The sequence below is a fragment of the Megalops cyprinoides genome, chromosome 16, assembly GCF_013368585.1.
Source record: "Megalops cyprinoides isolate fMegCyp1 chromosome 16, fMegCyp1.pri, whole genome shotgun sequence".
In the NCBI taxonomy this organism is placed as follows: Eukaryota; Metazoa; Chordata; class Actinopteri; order Elopiformes; family Megalopidae; genus Megalops; species Megalops cyprinoides.
In genome coordinates this window covers 24,615,908-24,638,281 of record NC_050598.1, presented here as the reverse complement: position 1 = coordinate 24,638,281, position 22,374 = coordinate 24,615,908, and the positions used below count along the sequence as shown (strand labels likewise).

At 42.0% G+C, this 22,374-nt stretch overlaps 4 protein-coding genes and 1 non-coding gene across 5 annotated transcripts; 2 read left to right on the top strand and 3 right to left on the bottom strand.

Annotated features, from left to right (window-relative positions):
* The first annotated feature begins 1,839 nt into the window (after nt 1-1,839).
* On the top strand, nt 1,840-4,107 carry sowahd (sosondowah ankyrin repeat domain family d). Its single transcript, XM_036548862.1, has 2 exons — nt 1,840-2,093; nt 2,575-4,107. The coding sequence occupies exon 2, from the start codon at nt 2,823-2,825 to the stop codon at nt 3,969-3,971; it is 1,149 nt and encodes a 382-aa protein (XP_036404755.1). The 5' UTR covers nt 1,840-2,093; nt 2,575-2,822; the 3' UTR covers nt 3,972-4,107.
* A 1,756-nt stretch (nt 4,108-5,863) lies between these two features.
* Nucleotides 5,864-8,497, bottom strand: rpl39 (ribosomal protein L39). The gene is made up of 3 exons (XM_036548800.1): nt 8,411-8,497; nt 7,820-7,923; nt 5,864-6,073 (listed from the first exon to the last, which is right to left on the bottom strand). Exons 1-3 carry the CDS (start codon nt 8,411-8,413, stop codon nt 6,025-6,027), a joined length of 156 nt encoding a protein of 51 aa, XP_036404693.1. The 5' UTR covers nt 8,414-8,497; the 3' UTR covers nt 5,864-6,024.
* On the bottom strand, nt 7,618-7,749 carry LOC118791695. The gene has a single exon (XR_005005556.1). It is a non-coding gene; the product is annotated as a small nucleolar RNA SNORA69 (small nucleolar RNA).
* Nucleotides 8,498-13,681: 5,184 nt separating the features above from the next.
* On the bottom strand, nt 13,682-17,241 carry upf3b (UPF3B regulator of nonsense mediated mRNA decay). Its single transcript, XM_036548535.1, has 10 exons — nt 17,062-17,241; nt 16,396-16,502; nt 16,182-16,288; nt 15,933-16,031; nt 15,729-15,839; nt 15,576-15,619; nt 15,272-15,460; nt 14,940-15,100; nt 14,515-14,821; nt 13,682-14,346 (listed from the first exon to the last, which is right to left on the bottom strand). The coding sequence occupies exons 1-10, from the start codon at nt 17,170-17,172 to the stop codon at nt 14,218-14,220; spliced, it is 1,365 nt and encodes a 454-aa protein (XP_036404428.1). The 5' UTR covers nt 17,173-17,241; the 3' UTR covers nt 13,682-14,217.
* Nucleotides 17,242-18,654: 1,413 nt separating this feature from the next.
* Nucleotides 18,655-19,644, top strand: ndufa1 (NADH:ubiquinone oxidoreductase subunit A1). The gene is made up of 3 exons (XM_036549007.1): nt 18,655-18,896; nt 19,343-19,432; nt 19,547-19,644. Exons 1-3 carry the CDS (start codon nt 18,795-18,797, stop codon nt 19,565-19,567), a joined length of 213 nt encoding a protein of 70 aa, XP_036404900.1. The 5' UTR covers nt 18,655-18,794; the 3' UTR covers nt 19,568-19,644.
* Nucleotides 19,645-22,374: the final 2,730 nt, after the last annotated feature.

Sequence of the window (22,374 nt, the reverse complement as noted above, 5' to 3'; positions counted from 1 at the left end):
TCAAGTTTCAGTATAACACAAATCAAAATTGTTTTGATATTTATCATCAACTTATTCATCAACTATTTTAGTCCCATCATTATATTTGTGTTGAAACTGACCAAATCTCTCTGGTTTATGGCCATCTGAATTTCTGAAAGGGGATATCGATCACCTCCCACAAGGAGGGTCTGCATAGCTCTGAATTAAATCATCTTTTGGTCTGTTAGATCAGACTTTACCTGGAGAAGGTCATCTGGGAGACTTACTTCAGAAAATTGCAACATTTAATAACAATGAATATTACAAATTCAGCACACCATTTTTTCCCCAAATATTGCACTCAGCGAAGATAAAGATTATGCTGGACGGCTACTTTTATTTGTCTGGACACTAATAAACAAAAAAAAAATGGAGAATAGAAGATAAATAATAGAAAGATCAAGAACAAATAAAAGCCCAAAATTCATTCCACCAAGCATAAGAAATCAGGTGTAAATGCCAAGGAAATACTTCTTAATGGTTGAGCAGTTGAAACAAATCCTTAATAAATGACCAAAAAGACTAATAAAAACAAACAAAATTAGAATTCCATGCATTAAGGATATGCTTCAGCAAGGAAACATGTCTACAGTGTGCCTGTGTCACCAGAAAGACACGCCTGTACAGGTTCATTAATCTTCAGTCATCAGCATGATAATCTAGGCAGGAGTGCTTCAGGCTGTCTCGGACAAGACATGAGAGAACACAGACAGCTACAAAAGGCAAGGCATGACAGAATATGGTTCTTTGGTCTAGTTCCTCTTCAATTTCAGTGAACCAGTCCAAGAAAAGGATGAGTCTTAATTTTCCTGGAGACAACTACAGAATGCCCCACTGTGCACGGTTGTGCCATAACAGGCCATTTGTCTGAATGAGTCAGCTGTTGGCGTAGTGTGGAACCTGCAACCCAAAATTCCTTAACCTTGCTGTTGGTGGTTCTTGCTTCATGTGCATCGTCATCAGTATATCCTCGGGATATTAAGGAACATTGAGGAATGTGAGAATTTTCATGTCAAACATACCTCAATGAAAAATCTGTGTGTGTGTGTGTGTGTGTGTGTGTGTGTAGGCACATGAATGCATGTGTGTATGTGCATGTGAGTGTGTACGTGAGTGTGTGTGTGCATGCACGCACCCATAAGATGAGACATTTCTTTTCAGTTATTGTTGAAAACTGATACAATGTCTATTATCTGACATTCAGCCTCCACTTCTCTAGTTATTTATCTGAGCAAACTCAGTTGTTACTGGCTGGCACAGTTATGCTGTAGTAACAATACCTACATCCTCTGCAGTATGTCAAGAAGGACAGACTATTCTCTGCCATGCACCATTTCCAGACACAAGGTAAATATCATTTTATATGCTTTGCCATAAGATGCCAAGGTCAGTGTATGTTATGATACTACTAGCAAGTGAGGTCTGAATAGTTTTCAGCTGGAGACTTTGAAAAAAGAGACTGTATATGTCTGTGTGTACACTTTCACTGGTTACTGAACTAAACCTCAAGCATAAAGTAAATATTTTCCGAAGGAGGAAGTTGTATTTCTTTATGATCTGGGCAGCATTGTAGCATGTATTTCCTCGCTCGCTGGCATAATGCATCCTTATTAATACGTTACTCATTAAGAGTGACCCAGCACTGAGGCGGCTGAGGCATTTTACTCCAACGCTTTTCCTTTAACAGTCAGCCTATGAAAAGTCACATGGTGTTTTATACAGTTGGTTCAATGCTAGGGATTAAAGTTGAACTTTGTATTTGTAACTCGAGTGGGGGCAAGGGGGAGGGGAGGAGAGGAGTAGAGGGGAACGCGGGCGTGAGCCGACTGAGACACTGGCATTTTTGACGAGGACGAAGAACCTATACTAACACTCTAATTTGAAGTGCTTTACTTAAAAAATATAACAGTTTTTTATCCACAGAAGGATTATCATCACGTCAGACGGAAGTCTATCTTGAAAAAAGAAGGAGAGAGAACACCCTTGTATCACCCCGTTACCAGCTGGTGACGATTTTTAAGAAAGTAGCTGGGTACTGTTCGCTCGTCATGGAATATCGAACAGCTTCGCAGGTGAGAACAGAAAGTGATATGATAAAGTTTGAGGTTGTAAAAAGCGCAGTGTACTCTGGACTGGAGAAGAGTGCGTTGTTACTGAGTCACCCGGTATTGTTTTTTTCTATTGGGTGGATTAATTATATCTAAGACCTTTTGTAATGACCTATTGTACTGTAAATGTTACACGTATTGTGGATAAAAGTGGACTATCATCCACTGTTGTCAAAACAGAACGAGTTAGTGGGCGTTGCTGCACCTTTTAAATCGCTTGGGTTAAGAGCATCTACCACACGAATCATGTAATTATGGTATTTGTTTCATGTCAAAAACATATCGTTAAACCGAAAATATCAGACGTCTTGCAACTGGACTTAATGGGCATGCAAAACACAGCATGGACCCAATAAAAATGCCAACAAAAATGTTAGTATGGAAAAAGTAGGTAACGCGCCGTTTTCACACTATTTTATCTGTTGCCGTTTTGTCTTTGTAATAGCTTCACGACGGTCACAGATGGAGACATATTTTGTTATACGCTGGACACCGCTGTGAATCTTGGAAAATATTACCTTGCCTCTGCATCTACGCTTACTATCAGAATTGAAACAAAAGGAAGACTGTACACAGACGCACCCTTGGGACGAGAACTTCCTTCTGTGCAACTCAAACTTGTGTTATCAGAGGGACAAAGGGAGGGACAGTAACAGGGAAACGAGGAGAAAACTACAGAGGAGGCTACCCACTATGTATGACAGCACTAACATCCAGGAGCTATCAGATAATATCAGTTCTGGCGCTAATTTGAATTCTCATTTGGGCGGAGCGGCATCGCTGCTGGATGAGGAGGAGGAATCTGGATGCAGTACAGCGAATGCCAGTGGAAAAGGCTCCCACGTCCCAGCAATCGTCAGGGCGTCGGGGGAATATACTAATAGCCTGGAAGAGCGTGCGTCCAGGGTCGAGGCTGCGCCTCACGCTTCAACACGCCGGACACGGCTGCACAGGCAGCACGAGGTGAGCGAACCTGGCTACGTCGGTGCAGCCAGCGTCCGCGGCGTTTCGCAGAAATTATCGATAGAAGGACCCGAAAAGGGCTCTCATAGCCCAGCCATGCGAAAAAAATACTTAAAAGACCTGTTTGTAAACAACGGTCTGCATAGTGGGCTCGGAAGCATACTGCTGTCATCCAGGAACTCTAGCGCATCTTCCAAAGACTGCGACCACGACGCACCTTACTGCGCGGAGGAAAGCAGTAACAGTAACACATGTTGGGCTCTCGATCCTATGGAGCATGCATGGATGCTGTTAGTTGTGGATGGGAATTTTGACACCATCGTGGATTATCTTTCCGAGGATTTCAGTCTGTTGACCAAAAAGGATTTTGTCAGTGGTTTCACCGCGATCCACTGGCTGGCGAAGTACGGGAAGGGTGAAACACTGATAAAGCTGTTGAAGTATGCTGAAAACGAGGGGTTTCCAGTAAATGTAAACTTGAAAGCAAGTGGAGGTCTCACTCCGCTGCACGTTGCTGCGATGCACGGACAGTACATGGTCGTTAAAATTTTGGTCGGCGCCTTCGGTGCTAATGTGGACGCCATGGATTATAATGGAAAGAGAGCTTGGCAGTACCTCAAAAGCAACGCCCCTGCGGAGATGAAGGACCTTCTAGGCGGGATGGATGATGAGTATGGAACTGTTGGGTACCACAACGCCAACAACAGCGGGAGCGCAGCACAGTCCTCTAAATGTGACGCTCAAAAGGGGGAGGATGAGGTAGACTCCTTCACCAGGAGAAATGAGCGTTCTAGATTCGGATCTTTCAGAAAGTTATTTGCCCCGTTATTACATTTTGCCAGCAGAAGCACTGGAAACTCAGTGGATACGAACTATTGAAGTAGTGTTTGTTTAAATGGTACTCTATGGTAAAATGTTTTTGCGTTTCAGAGTCGGCAATTCACACAGCAGACGATGCTTTCTCAACAACCATAGTCATATGAGTACAAATGTTTTGTAGACCAGTTTTAACTGTAAATACAGGTCCATGTATACAAGCAAACGTAATTTTCCTGTAAGTATTGCTTCATGTGTATTGGAATCATTAGTAGCAGTAGGGTACGATGGAGTCTTTTTTTTTTTACTAAATATTTTGTTATCAGTTATATTTAAAAAGATATGTCATCCATGTCAAATTATGCTTTTGCAATAATAAAAAAGTGCACTTTATTGTAAGAGGAAAGCGTTTTGCACAATAAATTCACTGTTATATCTTCTGAATTTTTGCCACTTTGTGTTTACTCTTAGATAAAGACAATAGCTGTAATTTATGTAAGAAGGATATCGTTGGCTTCAGTCATGTTCTTTGTTGTGCAAGTACAAAGCTTAAACAAATACTGTTTGAGAAATTAAAGAGGTAGCATGTGTTTTGGCTTGGTAAACTATTCTGCCAAAATGTGGTGCCCCTAGAGCAATTTAGCTGTGTGTTTTAAGGAGAAAGTAAGCCTGTAGTTCATTCTGCTATAGGCCTACACCAATTTCAGCTACCTGAGAGTGTGAGTTTAACAAGTAATGTCCCCAAAATGCATAATGATGAATTACAGCAAATTAACACCATAATTCCTAAACCTAAAAACAATTATTCATTGAAATGTAAACTAATGCCTGAGTGTTTTAGTATTAACTTACATGACACTGAAGGCTGAATTAACACTATGTTCAAATTCACATCTGAAAATCCTGGAAGATGTTTTCAAGATGGCATCAACCAGTCCTTTAAAAAAGCCAAGTCAACATTTAACCACAGCAAAGTGCACTACATTTGTGAAACTGCAGGAGCTGGTCTCACTCTGGTGGTTAATTTGACTGAAAACTGAAACACGTCTGCCGCTGTTGGGATGCATTCAATGAACAGAAGTGATTTTTACCATAGGCAATTCTAGTGACCTGTAGTGCCATGACAACAGTCATCTCAGCTGTAGGACCAAAGGCTATGACAAACAGTGCCTACCTGCATCTGTAGTTTGTAACTGAAATAGGTTCACGTCAAAGCATACAAATCGCACAGCAATTACCCTCAAACATGGCACATTAGAATGCTTGTAATTTTTACCAGACCAGCAAAGGTGCAGTATTTTGTTCAATGGCATAACTGCAGACCATTACTTTCATCAATGGTGTAACAGCAGACTCCCGTCTAGCATTTATAGCCACAGCTGTCAGATCTGCAGGTCAGGGTTACATAAAACTGCTTGTGAAAGCACAATTCAGCAAGAGTAGATGTAAATCACCTTAATGTGTCCAACAGTGGTTTATTAAATTTCTCCACTTTACTTATACTCAGGCAAAAAAGTGAACACTAATCCCCTTATTCCAGCTGGCCTATTGTCAGGATTCAGTTATTGCCATCATGTAGAGAGGTGATACCACAGAATTCAGCTCTTGTGGGGAATGGAACCATTAAAAGCAGTAAATGAGACACCCCTAAGGATGACTCGTTAGATGCCTCTAATGTAAACAAATGTACATGAAGTCTTCCAGGCACAAGCTAATTGTGAATATAAAATCTTTAAGCTTCCATTCCGGTAACTGGGCAAGACATGAACGACGTTTCCTGTAATGGTTCTCTGGGTATAAATAATTTAATCCTTTCGCTTTTGACAAGGCCTTTTCGAAATACCCTTTTCCTCTATTAGATCAAGCTTAAACTGAAGAAAAGCTTGCTTCAGAAAAATCCCCATTCCCATTAGCAGTGTATCAAACCGTACTTGAAAAGAACATACTTTTCTGCTGTTTCATTTTATCTCACTTTTTATTGTTCATATACAAAGATGAACAGAGTATCTGTACAAACGAGAGACTGCTGGTCTAGATTCCATGGCTTCTCCCCTGGTCTGGTCAGATGGGATTGGTGTTGGGGGTGTGGGAACAGGTGAGGATGGGGGCACTGCAGTTACAGGCCCAGCTTGGTCCTCCGCCAGTGTCTCCTCTTGGAGTTGTACCTGTACGTTAGACAAGGGAACCGCATGCATATTACTGGTGTTTGCCTCTCAGATTTTACCTCAGTTAAAATCATAACTACAACTACCACACTTCTTATTTTGTTTATGGTACCATTTTATGGTGGCAAGTCCTGAACAAGTTAAAAAAAAAAAAAAATCAATTCCCTTGTGCATATAAGAGAGACCCACATAACCACTTATTGAATTAATGCTGAATTAATGTTGAATTAAGCATGATCTTGACTGACAAAAGCATTTTTGGAACATTATTGTATGAGGTGAAATATGGTCCATATTGTTCTACAATAAAAAAAGAGAAATACAGAAAACACGGGAATAAAACGCTTTGGAAAATGTCATGACATTTAACCAAGACAGATCCATTCAGCCCCTAAGCAAAGACACTGGATCAGTTTCATCTTACTTCACATAATAGTTACTTCCAAGATTAGACTGGTGTAAACTGATCTTGGGTCAATTGTTAAGGGCAGAAAGTCCTACAGCACATTTGGCAAGGTAAAAAAAGAATCCTTGTATGGAATGTTCTACAGTATTAATCATGCTGTAGGTATTGATGAACAGCTTGTAGTGGGTCCAACTACTTCCATGATACAAACCTAACATTTGTTGTCATTAAAATTGCCTTTTCATATTAAATTATTCTCATATTAACTTATTCTTACGCCACATGCATCAGCCGAAGGGTTGGCAGCACAATGCTGTCCATTGAATAAAATATTTCCATGTAGTTAACAAAAGGAACATTACAAATATACTGCTGATCTAAACAGAAAAAAGAAAGCCAACAACATTTAGAAACCACTGGTAATCTTGAGCTAATGGATTTGTACTAAAGAACCACAGCCTATTGTTTTACAAACTGTGCTCATGTTTATTCAAGACAAATGCTAACCACAGCTGTTCTGTTCCACTAAGGGCACTGAGAGGCCAGAACAGAAAGCCACACATAACATTATCCTTGATGAGTAAAAGAAACAAAACATAGTGAAAGAACTCTGATCATTCAAAAGGGAAATGACACCATGTGGGGTCATTGCTTTCTCATTAAAGCCAGCTAGGTAAAACCGGCAGCTTCTTTGGGAGGGTACACACATCCTCACCCACAGATCAATGAATGATTACTTTTTCCAAGTGGTGCATTTCTTACATTTGTTCAGTCTTGAAAAGTCATTTCCACTAATTTCTTAAGCCTCTTCCTCAAAGCGGTGGCTTAGGACAGTGTGTTGAAACTTCAACATTAGTCAAGTTACATTACATTACTGTCAATTTGCAGGCGACTTACATAGGTTACAATGTTATCCCTTTGTACATCTGGACATATACATATTGTGGGTTAAGTACCTTGCCGAAGGGTACAACGCCAATACCCCAGCGGAGAATGAAACCAGCAACCTTCTGGTTACCAGCCCTGCTCTTTACCACTACACCAGCCTGCTGCCCAGTCAGTTCAGTTAGAAATGCGTTCATGCTAATGTTTTGGCATGAAAAGTAGCGAACTGAAGGTCTTCATTTAGCGCTTAAGTTTGTGTCACTGTTACAGAGCATCCTCGTCAACGCGAGGCGTGACGAGGTTGTTACTCTACAGCAGTAATTACTTTCAGCAGGATAATGGCAGTACTCCCACACAATGAAGCACTGTAATTGCAACCTGCTTTTGAAACAAAATGTGTAACCAAAACATTTTCTAACAACTAACGCTCACTTTCAAGCTGAACCCCACTTTACCTGATCTTGTTGCCAGTTTTCATGCGGATCCACTGCGGGATGGGTCGGTTCTGCTTCTGCTTCTTGGCAAGAAAGCGCTTGATCCTAAACGTCTTGTGAGAAGACTGAAACGGCAAACACAAGTGTCCGACACTACTGTTACATGCTAGGATATTTCATAAAGCAAGAGTAAGCTGCCTAGATGGTCAGGTAGATTAGGTACGCTACTATGCGTACTATATGGCATTCTCAAAGCAGAAACGACAGTTTGCTAATACACTGCAAGCAGGTAACTACCAAGAAAGACGATACGATTGCCACGTAATTTATCATTTAACTAAAAGATAGCTGAGGATGAACACGGCAGCAGTACTAACAAACCATGCTGTCAAGATAGTTAATTTAGCCATCTTACCTCGCTACGTTAGCTAGCTGGCTAGCAAGTTAGCGCCAGACGGGCAATATACTTTTTGGGAATCTACCCCGGCTATGTCGGTCTAGACAAGTAAATTCGTGCAGCTCTTGATGTGGAAATACATGCTCTACTTGTTCATAGAGTCAATTCATAGATTTAATTCGCGGTACATGCCGATGTTTAAAGATATTTCTTACCATTTTGAGGACTCCCTCCTGTCACCACAATGGCGCCGATCGAAAAGAGAGAACCTTGGGAAATGATGCGACTGAAAGAGATTGCGGGTTGCGCCCCCCAGTGGATACTACAACAGACTCGTTTAAACCACAACAGAATTTGTGACGGCAGACACACCAGCATCCGCTAAATTACAGGTACTACTTACACGTCTGTTCTGCTCCTCAACGAAGCCTTGAAATCCAACTTAGAATTCTGTCCTGAGATGCTATGATTTGTGACATCACTGTCATGTCACAAATCATAGCATCTCAGGACAGGTAATGGATCATATTCCTCACTATAAATCTTGCCCTGTTTCCTGAGTGGGATGAGAAGGAATTGGAAGAGGGGACAAAAAAGAGAAAGGCACCATGCAAGGTAAAATGAGCAGAGGGGGACTGAAAAAAGGAAGAAGGAAAAAGCCAGAAGGAAAAAGAGAGGGGGTGCAGAAAAGAGGTGGAAGGGGGCATAGAGAGGACGTCACGGAGATGAGAAGAAGAGGGGGTGTGGGTGAAAGGGAGAACAAGGGTTGGTATGAAAAGTTGAGGGGCTCTAAGTTGACCAGTATGTGAGCGTAGTGTGTGGGCAAAATGGAATATGACAGGGTGGCGACTGGTGAGTGAGACTGGAGGGAGGGAGAGGGTGAAGGGTTAGACAGAGAGAGGGTGTAAGAAAAGAGGAGAGGGAAGGAGAGGCTGATAGATACAGGAGACAGGAAGGGAGACAGTTTCAGGGACAGAAAGGGAGAGGGTGTAGGCTACAGGGAGGGAGATGGTATAGGGAACAGAACAAGAAAGCGTGTAGGGGAATGGAAGGGAGAGGAAGAAGAGGGCAGTGAAGGAGAGGGTGCAGGGGAAAGGGAGAGAAAGGGTGTAGGGTACAATAGAGGTAATAGGAAACAGGGAGGCAGAAGGTGTAGGGGACAGAAAGGGAAAGACGTGTACGTGTGGACGACAGAGAGGTAGATGATGTAGAGGTGTAGGAGACATGGACAGAGGGGCTATCCGGGACAGGGATGGTGATGATGATTTTGTGGACCCTGTGAGGGTGGTGGGAACAGAGAAGAAGATGGGAGGGAGACGGTGTGGTGGACAGTGAGGCATGGAGGGAAAGGGTGTAGGGAAGGGAGACAGGGAGGGAGACAGCACAGGGTACTGTGAGAATGAGGGTATCAGGGACAGGGAGAGAGATGGTGTTGGGGACACGGAGGGAAATGGTATCAGGGACAGAGAGGGTGTGGGAGAGAACGAAAGGGTGTTTTAGGTCTCCTTTATTTAACAACCAACACCCTTTTTCTCTCCTACACCCTCTCCATTAATAATTTACATCACAAATCACAGGTATTTACATCACAAATGAAGAATTAATGTGGCATTATAAACCCCCCCCCCCCCCCCCCCCCCCACACACACACACACACACCCACACCATTGAACCTACAATTGCAGGCATTGATCCCCCACTCCCTAAAAGCCAAGCCAAGCTGGAAGCCCAGTCATTAGTTAGTCTATAGTAGGTAAATTCAATTTTTTTGTCTTGTCAGCAGCAAACCTCTTAAAACCATCAATGAATCCATTGAGTCCCTGCCCATGACCTTGTCATTACAGGACAGCCAAAGTGCCAAAACCGCCTTTTGTTTTTGGACTACAGAGTATTTAGTGCTGAACTCAAATAAACCCCATGTAAACTCCTCCCCCAAACACAAACGCCACTCCTTCACAATGATAAATAAGTGACAATACATTCAACAAAGAGGCGAGCTAGCATCTCAGGGTTTGCAAAAAAAAGGACCCCCCTGCTGCATCCTGGTAACCCAGATGCTCCCTGTGTCCGTTTGTGGCGATTGCAACATGTACCCTCCATTGCAAGTCACCAGTCCTTTTCTCAATGGGGCATTTGTGCTCGGACTGCCAACTACATTTAGGGCAAAGGACAATGCACACCAGCTCCTGCCATCTTAAGACTTTTAGACCACCCAAAGAGTGATGATGTAACAGCTTCACACAAGCCAAATAAAGACCTTTCTTCTCATCAGTACTGAAACTCCCACACTGTAGAGTTAGGGACAGGTGAGGAGAGTTCAATTTAGTTCAATCTCAAGTCAAATGCACACTGTCAGCTAAGAGAAAAGATCTTGTCACTACGTTTTCAAATGGGGATCTAATCAATGCTGTTAACCAATATGTAAGAGAAAAAGAGAAAGAAGAAAGAGGAGAGGGGTGGTAGCAAGAGGGGGGTGGTAGCAAGAGGGAGATGAAGAGAGGAGGAAGGATATATATTGCACATAAACACATACAATGGAGACAAATATATAAGCTTGTAGACAGGTATATCTATCCATAGGCGCCATTTACGCTGGGGACACTGGGGACATGTCCCCAGCACTTTTTGTCGTGGCCCATTTAATCCCCACCACTTTTTGAAAGCATTTAGTTAGTTGAATGCCGTTGTCCCCAGTGCTTTTCAAAACAAACTGACGCCCATGTATCTATCTTATTTATTCATTTGTAAAACCAGCTAGGACACTAAGCAATAGAGGGGGAGAATGACAGTAGAGCTTACCATGCCGCAGCACAACAATCAAGGCTTAAAACCCATCTATCTGAAATGAATAAAGCTGAACCATTGCAGATAATATGCTACATAGCACCTGTACAGTAGCCATTGTGACATCATCATGCTTGGCTTTACAGCGCACAGACGAATATGGCTGGCCTTTTATGAAGTCACAGGCAGTCTGTGACGATTTTTTTTCCATTCAACAAGTGTATACTGTCAACTAAAAGAGAAGACTTCCTTACCGGTTTAGATGAGCAATATTACGTTTTGCATTTGAAGTTATGAAGCCAAAGAAATCTAGTCAATAGCGTATTAGAGAGGGAGACGGGGTTTGAGAAAAAATTGACATCCCCTTTCGTTTCAGAACAGAATTCAATTAAAATCTTATTTGCATGTCCAGGTTGCACGATTTCATGTGAACCGATCAACACGAAAACAGCATTTTATCAGTAAATTATTCCGCCAAATGCAATGAATAGTGGAAGAGTACAATCTGCATCACGCGCATTACATATGAGGGCTAAATGTTTGAACATTATCTTCGGTGACTATACACATCGACTGTACAAAACCGCTCGTTTTATTAGCACATTTAACCCCACAGATTTGACTCTCCATACGTACACATACAGACACACACAAAGTGGAGGCAGACAGGCCAAATGATAGACAAACCAAGTTTAGGAATAACCAGTGAGCTATTACGGACATTTAAGTAATGGATCTTACCCGCACCGGTACACCACAAGCCAAACTTACAACACATGGCTGGTAGTGAGCAAAGTCGAATCGGCAGCAGATAATATACTCTGCATCACTAGCTATTGTGACATCAGCGATCCCACTGTCATGGTATTTTGGGGCCCTTGTGATAAAATAAGATTAATCGAGAGAAGATTGTGCACGATGAGGACAAGCAATTGACCTTTATATTTAAGTTATTAATGACTTCCCGTCGGTAGTATATTCCTAAATATTGTTTACGCGGCCAAAGTTTTTTTTCCCACCATAAGCTCTCGGTCTATTTAGCGTGTGTTGTTATATGCGATATTGTAATAATCAATGATGCTTGACAGCCGCAGTAGGCACATCTAGGTAGGCTGATCAGATCGCAGGTGTCAACATACATGCGTATATATTCTCATTATTAGCTTGCAGCCCTTGTAATGTGGATGTGTAATCACCTGATTTTTTCCGAGCCTTAGCCGTTTGCTCTAGTAACATTGAAATGAAATTGTGCTGAGATCAAGAATACTACCCAGGCCGAAAACCATCCGAACCAGATTTAGCTAGCCAGTTGGTAATATCTGGGGGTACCACTGGTTCCACTATTTAGAATAAACATTCTCACTCCAATCTTTCAGACCCCTCACTGACTTTTCTTTTATTGAATTTTGGGGCACGTTCTATCTCGATTTAAATTGTCTCAGGATAAGAGCGTGTGCCAAATGACTAAATTCAGTGTAAGGGTCAACTGCAAAGGAATATTACTGTGTCAAACGTGTAAGTTCTTATGAAATCATATTATATAAAAACACTTTTTACAAACTACTGCAGCAGCAATAATAATACTACAGGCTCAAACCTTTAGAGTTTTGAGCATGTAGTATTATTATTGCAGAGTTTATACTATGGTAGACACTAGGTGGCGTAGGCCCCCTAATTGCTGCCTAATGCTGGATTTGCTTTTCTTGTATATCAGCAAGTTAGTTACTTTTATACCATGAATCTAGGAAAGTTCTGAAAAAGTTTAAAATAAATTTTATTTCACATTTGTCTAAAAATAAGTAGCTGCACCCTAGCCTCACTTGAATGTAAAATTAAATTTGTATAAATATATGCGATTAGCAAGGCCAGGGTAGGCAAAGGGAGACAAGGGAGTGCTTTCTAATACTGTCAGTACAGCATACTGTGTATTCAAGCAGGGACTACCTCACTGCAGAGAGGGGTAATGGCCACAAGGCTGCCTCACTCACTGTGACCTTGAAACTGTGCAGTCCAGCAGAAAGCAAAGCCAGGGCAATTAGAAAAGCAGTTTCTGCTCCAAAATCATTCCACGTCAGATTACAAAACAAATGCACTGAGCGTAAGGGGAAAACGAGAACAAACCACAAAATGTGCATATTCTCAGGTTGGTGTGATAGAGCAGGCAGCTGCATGTCAAAGTAACAGCCACCTCACATTCAGACTGCAGTGAAGAAAAACCTGGGACCACAGCAGCAGAAGACCCTCTCTAGCAGAAGACCCAGATGCATCCTGCTTTGAATAAACTAATAGCTTGCTACGGCCCCGCTGTGGAATTCACATTTTCACTTATGCTGCGGCCTGTTTCTATCCAGCTGCACCGAACACTTTGCTACACATTCCTCCTGCTTAAATAGGTTATACGATATGTAAAAACGTACCTTTATTTTAAAGGAGGCAGAACACTGTCAGTACACTAATGGCTGACTTTTGGAGCAATATGTCTTGGTGGTAATTTAATATTGTTAAGTCTGTAACATGAAGTATTGTACTATTCCATCGCATGGTCAAGTTCAGGTCTGTATCTGAATGGTCTGGACTGTGCTGTTGCTGTTAATCCAGGAAAATCTGATATGAGTGGTAACAAACACTGAAAGGAGTAAAACAGCGCATCTATACTTAGGTACCCCAGTAATGAACAAAGCACACTGACATCAAGGGTTTAATTAAATGTATATGCACGGTTTTGAAAAGAGTGGAAAAGAGACATTTGTTCAGATAAGAAGGAACAGGATACAGAAGGAATGCTGCACACTCAAAGGCAGAGAAGCGTTCTCCTTTTGTGCAGTGTGTATGTATGAACAACTAACCAAGGTGTAAGCCTTCAAAACACAGTGTATGAACCACAGCTATTCAACTGCATAGTACAGCAAAGTTTGGCTCTGTGCCTTTTTGTAAGGTCACTTTTGGTTCACTTGGTCCAGCAAGCTTTGGCCTCTCACACCACGCCTCTTTGCTGAGCTCTTGTCAACGTTTGGATAGCGATCGCTTGTCCCTCACTTTTCTCACAAGCAAAGACTTAAGACTGGTTTGTTCAGGCACTAGAGGGCGTAACAGGCACGCTGCTCCCGTGGAGGGAGAGACGGAGGGAGGGGCGCAGTTCGACTCTGGTAGCCCCGCAACCCACTCAATGGTGAAAGTTAGCCTCAATCCCTGTCCCTCGCCTCACTCATCTCATCTCTACACTGTCTCCTGCGTTCGATCAGTCCTCCGCTTTCTCTCGGGGACTCTTGCTCTCGCCCGCCGACTTCCTCTCGCCAGCCTGGTCTGCTCCGCCTGCCCGATTGCGGCTTCTGGCACCCGGCTGGTACAGCTGTATGGCAGGCCGGTCCTAATGCACACAAACACAGACACAGTCCAACACAATCAGGTCAAAAATCACAGGGCAGCATTGGTGTTCCTATACAAGACAGACCAAGACATTGAGAGACATGAGAGAGATTTTGACTAACATTTTCATTTTGACTGAGCTGGATTCCCTGGGAAGAAACCTTCTTACCTTGTTTCTAACTCGGTCTCTCTTGGCACTTTCCTCCTTCTTTTCGTCTTTGGCTTGCTTCTCTGGCTTATCAGCGGGACCAGAGGGTTCTGTGGCGTTCTCCGTCTTCCTCCTCTCCCAGACGCGCTCCTTCTCCTTCTTTTCTTCCTCCTCTCGTTTCCTGTAATTCTCGCCATCCTGGCGGTCCCTCTTCCTCCGCCGCTCTTCGTCCTGTCTCCTCATGCGCTCCTTCTCCCTCTGGCGCCGCTCCCTCTCGCGCTCCGGGTCCCGATCCCTGTACTCCTTGCGTCCGTCCTCCTCCATTTTGCTTTGGGGAACCAAGAGTGAAGCCATGACCGTTACTGTGAGCGGGAGACAGTTTTCATTTTTTAAATTTCACCGTTTCATATTCAAGTTTACGAAGCCAAACTGAATTAAGGACCCACCTCCTTGCCCTCTCCTCACGGCTTTCATTGTTTTGACGCTTCTTTGAGTCAGCAGCCCCCAAAGCCCTGTCGTCCTTCGGCTTATCCTTCTCGGCTTTCTTCACCTTCTCTTTGGGCTTCTCTGGATCAGCATCCTCCCCTTTCTCTGGCTTCTTCAAGAGCTGAAAATAGGCAGAGCACAAAACACAAGCTCAATAAATTTAACAAATTCGCAACACTGCTTTTGTACTGCCATAAGCATATGATTAATCTGCTATCAGTCCTGAGGCTATATGAACTACAGTGCTAAGCAAACTCTGAAAAGGTGTCCAGCCCCAGTCTAATGGCCATACCTTGATCTTAGGCTCCTCCTTTGACTTCTCCCTGTCCTTGTCCTGGGTCTTCTCCGCTTTCTTGAGCTTCTCCGCCTCCTTGCGTTTCCGCCTGTCCTCCTCCCGCCACTTGCGGCGCTCCTCGTCCCGCAGACGCTTGCGCTCCAGCTCCCTCCGCCTCCTCTCCTCCTTCTTCTCCTCCCTGATTCGCTGAAAGACCAGACCGTTTGAGCTGCTGGCACGCGCTCTCTGTGCAAGTCGTGAATTACGCAGACTGACACAGTGCCAGGGAACACGCAGTGTCCACAGCGGTTTAAACATTTACCTGCTTGTTTTTCAGGAAGTCCAAGAGAGGAGTTGTTTTCTTAGCTGAAGAAAAATAACCTTAGTGAATATGCATCCTGACCTCTGTGCACTAATAGTCATATTTATATGCACCAAACTAAATAGAGCCAGAACCTCAAACCCATGTACACACCTACTAATTCCTTTGTTTTGGCCTCTATTTCTTCCAGCAGAGTTTCAGGAGTAGATGTTAACTTTTCGTCATCTCCATTGTAATACTCCAAAAATTTCTTGTAGTCAGGATCTTAAAGAGACACATCAATAAGACATTCTTGCACTCAAAGCACATTAATTAGATTCAGTAAAAAAAAAAAAACATGTATGCCTTCATGATTACCTTCTTCAATAGTTCCTGCTTTGGCATCCTTTTTCTTGCTCCTCTTTTTGGCAATCTTTTGGAAAGGTGCAAACTCAACAATGGCTGGGTATTCCTGTCCTGATCCAGAAATAATGATACTTTTGGATGGTGCATTACAATCTCTGCTCACCAGATCAGCAATTCCACATACCACAAATATTACTGAATCTTTCAGAACCATGCATGGTGCAACTCACTGTAATGTTACTTCAACAACACAGAGCATACCTCGATTGTCTATGAAAACATATCCATCAAACCGGTCCCTGAAAAGGACAATATCCTCTTGATTCTTGAAATTGATGTATGCTCTGGAGAATAGGTGGGGGTAGAGGCTGTGTAGGCAAAAAAAAAAAACGTTCATAATCCTACTATACATAATGCTTTTATTTATTTCACAAATCCAGCCTGGTCTAATATTTCGTGTATGTGTGTAACACACCTGGTGTCATTAGAGAAAAATTCCAGGTAGTCCACCTCGGGAAGGGGCTGCAATTGCTCCTCAAGTTCTTCCTTAGTTAGGCTGGGTGGAAGACGACGGACCACTATCTGTGACGGAAGAAAGCGCGTCAGGGTTGAGGTGTTGAGGTGAACAGACAGAGCATAAGACCCGAGAGGGTATGCATTAATAACGGTACTACTAGTGACCAGAGCAGTTATCCAGACAGATACGTTTCCTTTGAATCCACCTCACTATTAACGCCAGCAGCTACAAAAGTCTACCGTAACTCCAACTGTATGTGAACGTAATATACGACTGCAGAACTTCAAATTGTTGGTTAGTTATGTTAGCTCGGAAGGTTTAATAAGTCCAACATGGAGGTTTCATAGACAGCACAAACGCAGAACGATTTTCGACTAGCCAAGCAGACAGATACTGCTCTTTCCTTTCTGGTAACTCTTCCATTTAAAATTACTAGTATCGTCATACCTAGCTAACTGCTATTTTAATGATCTCTAAATTCCATCAGCTCAAGAGCTCAAGAAAGGTTAAGTTGCAGTTATTTACATTATAGCTATGTGGCTAATTTAGCTAGCCAGCTACAGTACCAACGCCTACAGGCCTGCCCATCCCCTTTTAGCTATCGTTAGCTAGCTAGTTGGCTACCTTTGTCATCGCTTCCTTCTTCTCCTTACTCGGCTTCTCTGGTTCGTTTTCTTCGCATTTTATCTCCACCTTCTTCTCCTTCGGGCGGGTGTTCTCCTTGTCTTCTTTCATTTTAATATTTTATTGCTTCTGCTTACACTGAACACTCGGCTAGACGCAGCAAGCAGCCACCTCTCAACTTTTCTGTAGATTCAGGATTTTTTTCAATTGGTAACAAGCGAAAAGCGTATTTGATTGGTTGTTACTGTCCCTACCCTCAAAGTAACGCGACAACCAACGAGAGCTGCACGGCTACAATACTTGGCCAATTTTATTCACTACAACAGGTAATAACTGTCAATATTGGGCGTTATAGAGCTGTGAATATGTACTTTCTGTTGCCTTAAAACTTTACTTTACACTTTACTGTAATTTTTTAAATATTTTGGATAACGTTAGGTTGCTATAGTGATGTTTCCGCTGTCTTGGTCATCATCCAAAACAATTGTCTTAAGTCGTTTTTGCAATTCTGGTCATTAGCGGTCGTTTGTCAAGGCGATTTTGTGATCATGTTTCAACGGCCTTAATTGGTGAATCCCGACAGTAAATCACAGGGTGATATCAATACTTGAAAAAAGTTTTGTCCTAGCATCCAACAAGTGTTACTGTTCTACCAACTGGAATTTGCTTATAAAGGCCAAGCTGAATAACTGCAAATTTATCCCAGCAAAGTTATCAAAAGTTAGGTTTCTACAAACAATGTTTACAGTAATGTATATTAAATATATAAAGGGATGCATAATATTATATTTGAGTGAGTAAAACTAAATTATTGCACCTACATAGATAGAAATGTGCAACATTTTGTATTTATATAAGCTAATCACTACCATGCGACATGACCACTACTGATAAAAATGATGTCACGACAGACATATTTTTGTATGAATTTACCCCCTTCGCATTCATTGCTGCTCATTGTGAAGACGATATTCCTGCCAAGGTTTCCTAAGCACCCTGTAAAGTCCAGTCCACTCTAAGCGCCAGGTCTGATGCAGATACAAAGGCAGAGGCCCACTCACAACAGCAGGATGATCACCAAATCGCAAGCCTAGTTGGTGAAGATGTCACAATGTCACAGACAAAGCTCAAAACTCCAGTTGTTTTGCCATGCAGATGGGAAAAACTGAAGATTTAGATGAGAATCAAAGAAAACTGAATTACATACATTTTGGGAAGACAATGCTACATTTTACTAAAGTATGACCACCACGTCGATGAAAATCATTCAAGGGACCTGAAATTTCCAACAAAGAGGTCACAACAGAAATCAAAGCTGGTTTACATAAAACTTTCCTCATGATGCATTAAGCACATTAAGCATGAAATCACGTGCCAACAAGCCTTGGTTACAATTTCAGCAGTTATGGTTTTTTATTTTTGCGGGTAGAATAACAATCTATTTGGAAACACAATATTGGCATTAACAAGATAAGTATTAGTGCATTTTGTGTAGTGTTCTCTATTTCTGTAGGTCGATAGGTGGCGCTAGTCACGTACTTCAACCCTTTTATTAACACTTTGCTCCGGAAACGTTCCTCTTTTGATCGGAAGTGGAGTAGTGACCGTCAACACTGCTGAGGACAGTGGGGCGATAATCGTTGAGGGGTAATTAAATTGAGGATTTGAAGAAATCTGAGTATTCCAGCATTCCTCTTAGATTGCTAGTTAGCTAGCAACCACAAGCGGCGACGATGTGGTACGAAATATTGCCTAGTTTTGCTATCATGACGGTTTGTCTGATTATTCCTGGTGTCGCCACTGCAAATATCCACAAATTCACAAACGGCGGAAAGGTGAGAGGCTGTACTTTATTATAGAAGGAAGCTAACAGAACACATGTTCTTATGTTAAAGTTATCAAAAATGGGATTAACTACAAGATGCTTGTGCCAGCTGGTGGAAACCTCGTTAATTCGATGTTTAACGTTAATAGTTACAGCAGCAACTAAATAGGGAATCGCTGTCAGGACGTGGGACGCTCTGGTATAGCTAACTAGCTATATCTCTGCCGTTAACGTCCACGAAGGTAACACTTATAAATCAAATTGTTTACGGCAGTACAACAAAGCTAGGTGGCCAAATAGCAGCTAAGACTACACCGAAAAAAGGAAGAAGTGACGTTCATTGCGATGATCAGTTTCTTGTTTTTGGGTAACTGGATTAGCTAGCTAATAGTTACATTGGTCGTACATGGGCAGTCAACTAGCTATGTAATTAACTAATGCCTATTTTGTGTTCAGGAAAAAAGAATCGCACGGGTTCCTTACCAGTGGTACCTGCTGGAGAGAGACCGGCGAGTGTCTGGTGTTGGACGACATTATGAATCCAAGGTAAAATCCAGCAGATATCTCAGATTCTTTGTCGCTATATGTTGTATTCGGTAGAGAACTGGAAGTTCTTGATGTTCTTGTTAAGTAAAACTAATAAATGTTTCCTCCCTCTAGGGACTAGAAAACATAAACTGAAGATTCCGGACCGCCCGTCAAAATTTGAAATGAATTTTGATTGTTTATTGTACATGAAAGTTATTAAAAGATTCATAGACCAGTATATTTGTTGTAATTCTATTCATTTGCGTGGTTCTAACGACAAGCTACAGTTGTGTTACATGCTACATTTTTGTACTCACCAGTGCAGCTAAGGAGTAGCTATCATTTTACTGCAGGTTTCATAACTGAAGTGGATGTTCATTTGGGCACATTATCTATAAGCCTGTTGCCAGAAGCATTCATCAAAAGGCTAAATGAAGAAAGTGTAAGAGTGAAACCCTACAATCTTCCAAATAAAATACAGGTGTGCACAGTTCATGATAGGCCACATGGGAATTGGCCAATATGCATACAATAATAGATTAGGATCCTGAGGAACCCGGTTCTGTGAAGACAAATATCATTGCATGTCATTTTGTCACATCAATGTACAGAGAAAGATGGAGAGACTGTACAGAGACTGGACTCTATCACAGTTTACTCTGTGTGTGTGTGTGTGTGTGTGTGTGTGTGTGTGTGTGCGCGCGTGCACAGGAGAATGTTCCAGCCAAGCATGACCATTTTAGAAAGCTAAGAAAAAGAGAGAATTGTCAAAATGCTAAAGAAAGGATCAAAATTAGTGAACATATTCATTTTCAGTGTTTGTCGCTGTAACACATGTATGTACATTATCCTTTAAATTAAATATATATTTCTGAATTCCACTTGGGAGTGTGGGTACCCTGAGCAACATTGCAGAAGCTCACAGAAACATGCCCACAAAAAAGCTCACAATCAAATACCTGGGTAATGACCATCAGGTCTGAGCTAATGAAAGGTAATGAGTAAGGAGAGCAGGTATAGCACACAAGTGAGCACACACCCACACACAAGTGTACTCACAGCTGCTCCAGTAGGAGGAGACATCCTTCCTAGCATCAAATGTAGAACAGCAGCTCCAAGGGCGTGATGGGGTGCGCACCCTCCAGTTCCCACAGCCGGACCCTCCCAGCTCCCCTGCCCAGGGACTCCCATGACCCGGACACCTGTTCTACCTTTGTGTCCAGCCGGAAGAGCTCCTCTTCCACTCCTGATGTCCCACCGAAGCACAAAGCCTTTCTTGCAGGTAAGAACCTATGGCTGTGGATCCTCTCTGATAAGTGGTCTTTGAGAGGCAGTAGAGATGAACTGTAAATTCAATGCAGTGACCAGTGACATCGCAATGTCAATATTCATTTACTTTTACAACAGGCTAAAGCCTTTTATAAATTTTGCAACATACAATAAAAAGTAATTAAGAATTAAAGAATGTGAAAAAAGTTTTAAGCTTTAATATACTCAGTTAACCCAGTGATAAACAAACCTTATATATTTATAAAAAATAAATAAAATGGAGGAACATTGTAAATATTGATCATAGTGAATATCCACCTGTTACTGTAACTACACACAGGTGTGTTGGTGCGTGGTGCTCCAGCATGTTTACCTGGGCTGATGAGATCAGACAGATGGACTGTGCCACTCAGTGTGTGTGTTATACATTAGTTCTGCTTAAATGCTGCATATTGAACACCTAAGCACGTGGACGGACTTTAGCACACGGTGACTTAAATGATTTTTTTTGCAAACTAGTCTGGATTTCTGTACGTTTGTTGTTTTAGTATAGAAATGTGTATTTTAAATTGCTAAAAGTAAAATAAAATATGGTAAGATGCAACATGTTACCACTGGGAAATTTCACAGTAAACGGACCTAAAATGAACTCTCTCTTCCTCTTATAATCAATAACTTTATACTGCCTCAGAAATTTCACAATCTCTGCTGGGTTTGACTAGAAAATGTTGAATGTTTCTTGACCTGTGACAAAGTCTTATTTATCCTGTTTATTTATTTAATTTTTTTTTTTTTTTACCTCAGTCCCGAGCCATGACCACTCTGGCCACCCCCTGCTTCCACCTTTTACACTTGACCCTGAGAGGAGCCAGCTGAAAGACAGAGAGCCTAGGGAGACACACACATTGCATGAAGGGTCAAAATATGGGCTGAAGTGAATGGTGATGTTATTGAGAAGCGAGCATGGAAAAATGGTGTCACCATTGGCCAAAAACAATAAAGGACACCAAAAGCCAGTTTACTTTCTGCTGTTTTCTGGTGCTAGTGAGAGGACACTGACATGAGCTCACAGGTGTTTTGCAAATTTTGTTTTGTGTTAATGCAAATCAAAGCAGAGGCATTGTAGGTCTAGAAAACTGTATGTTGGGTTTATGATATTGAAACAACTGTCATCCAACATTGATGGTGTAAAGAGGATTATGGTTGCCATGGAAACAGTGTAAACATTAACATATGAGACTGCACAGTAGGGATGAGCCAAGACCACTGAAAAACAGATATTTCATTGCAGTACTTGATAAATGTATATACAGGATAATCTATGTAAAAACTACATGTGTCTACAGTTCTCAGGACAACGTCCAAAATGTACAGACTCCATCTCTCAAGAGTACCATTTGTATCCATACTGCTGAAGGGATCTTCAGGAATAAGCCACTGACGCCAGCAGAGGGCAGTCCAAACTGGTTTACATCCACTGCAGTGTACATCCTCTTGTATAGAATGTCTGATGAAGCTTATGTTACCAAGGTTACACTTGTTGGAGCCCTCTTGTCCTCATTAATCTCCATGTTTGGAGCACATTCACCCTGCTGTCTGGCCAAATTGGTGTTAAAACACAATAATCAGTGAAATGGGAGTAACCTTTAAAATGAACTATAGCATAAATCATGTCACAACACAATTATGAG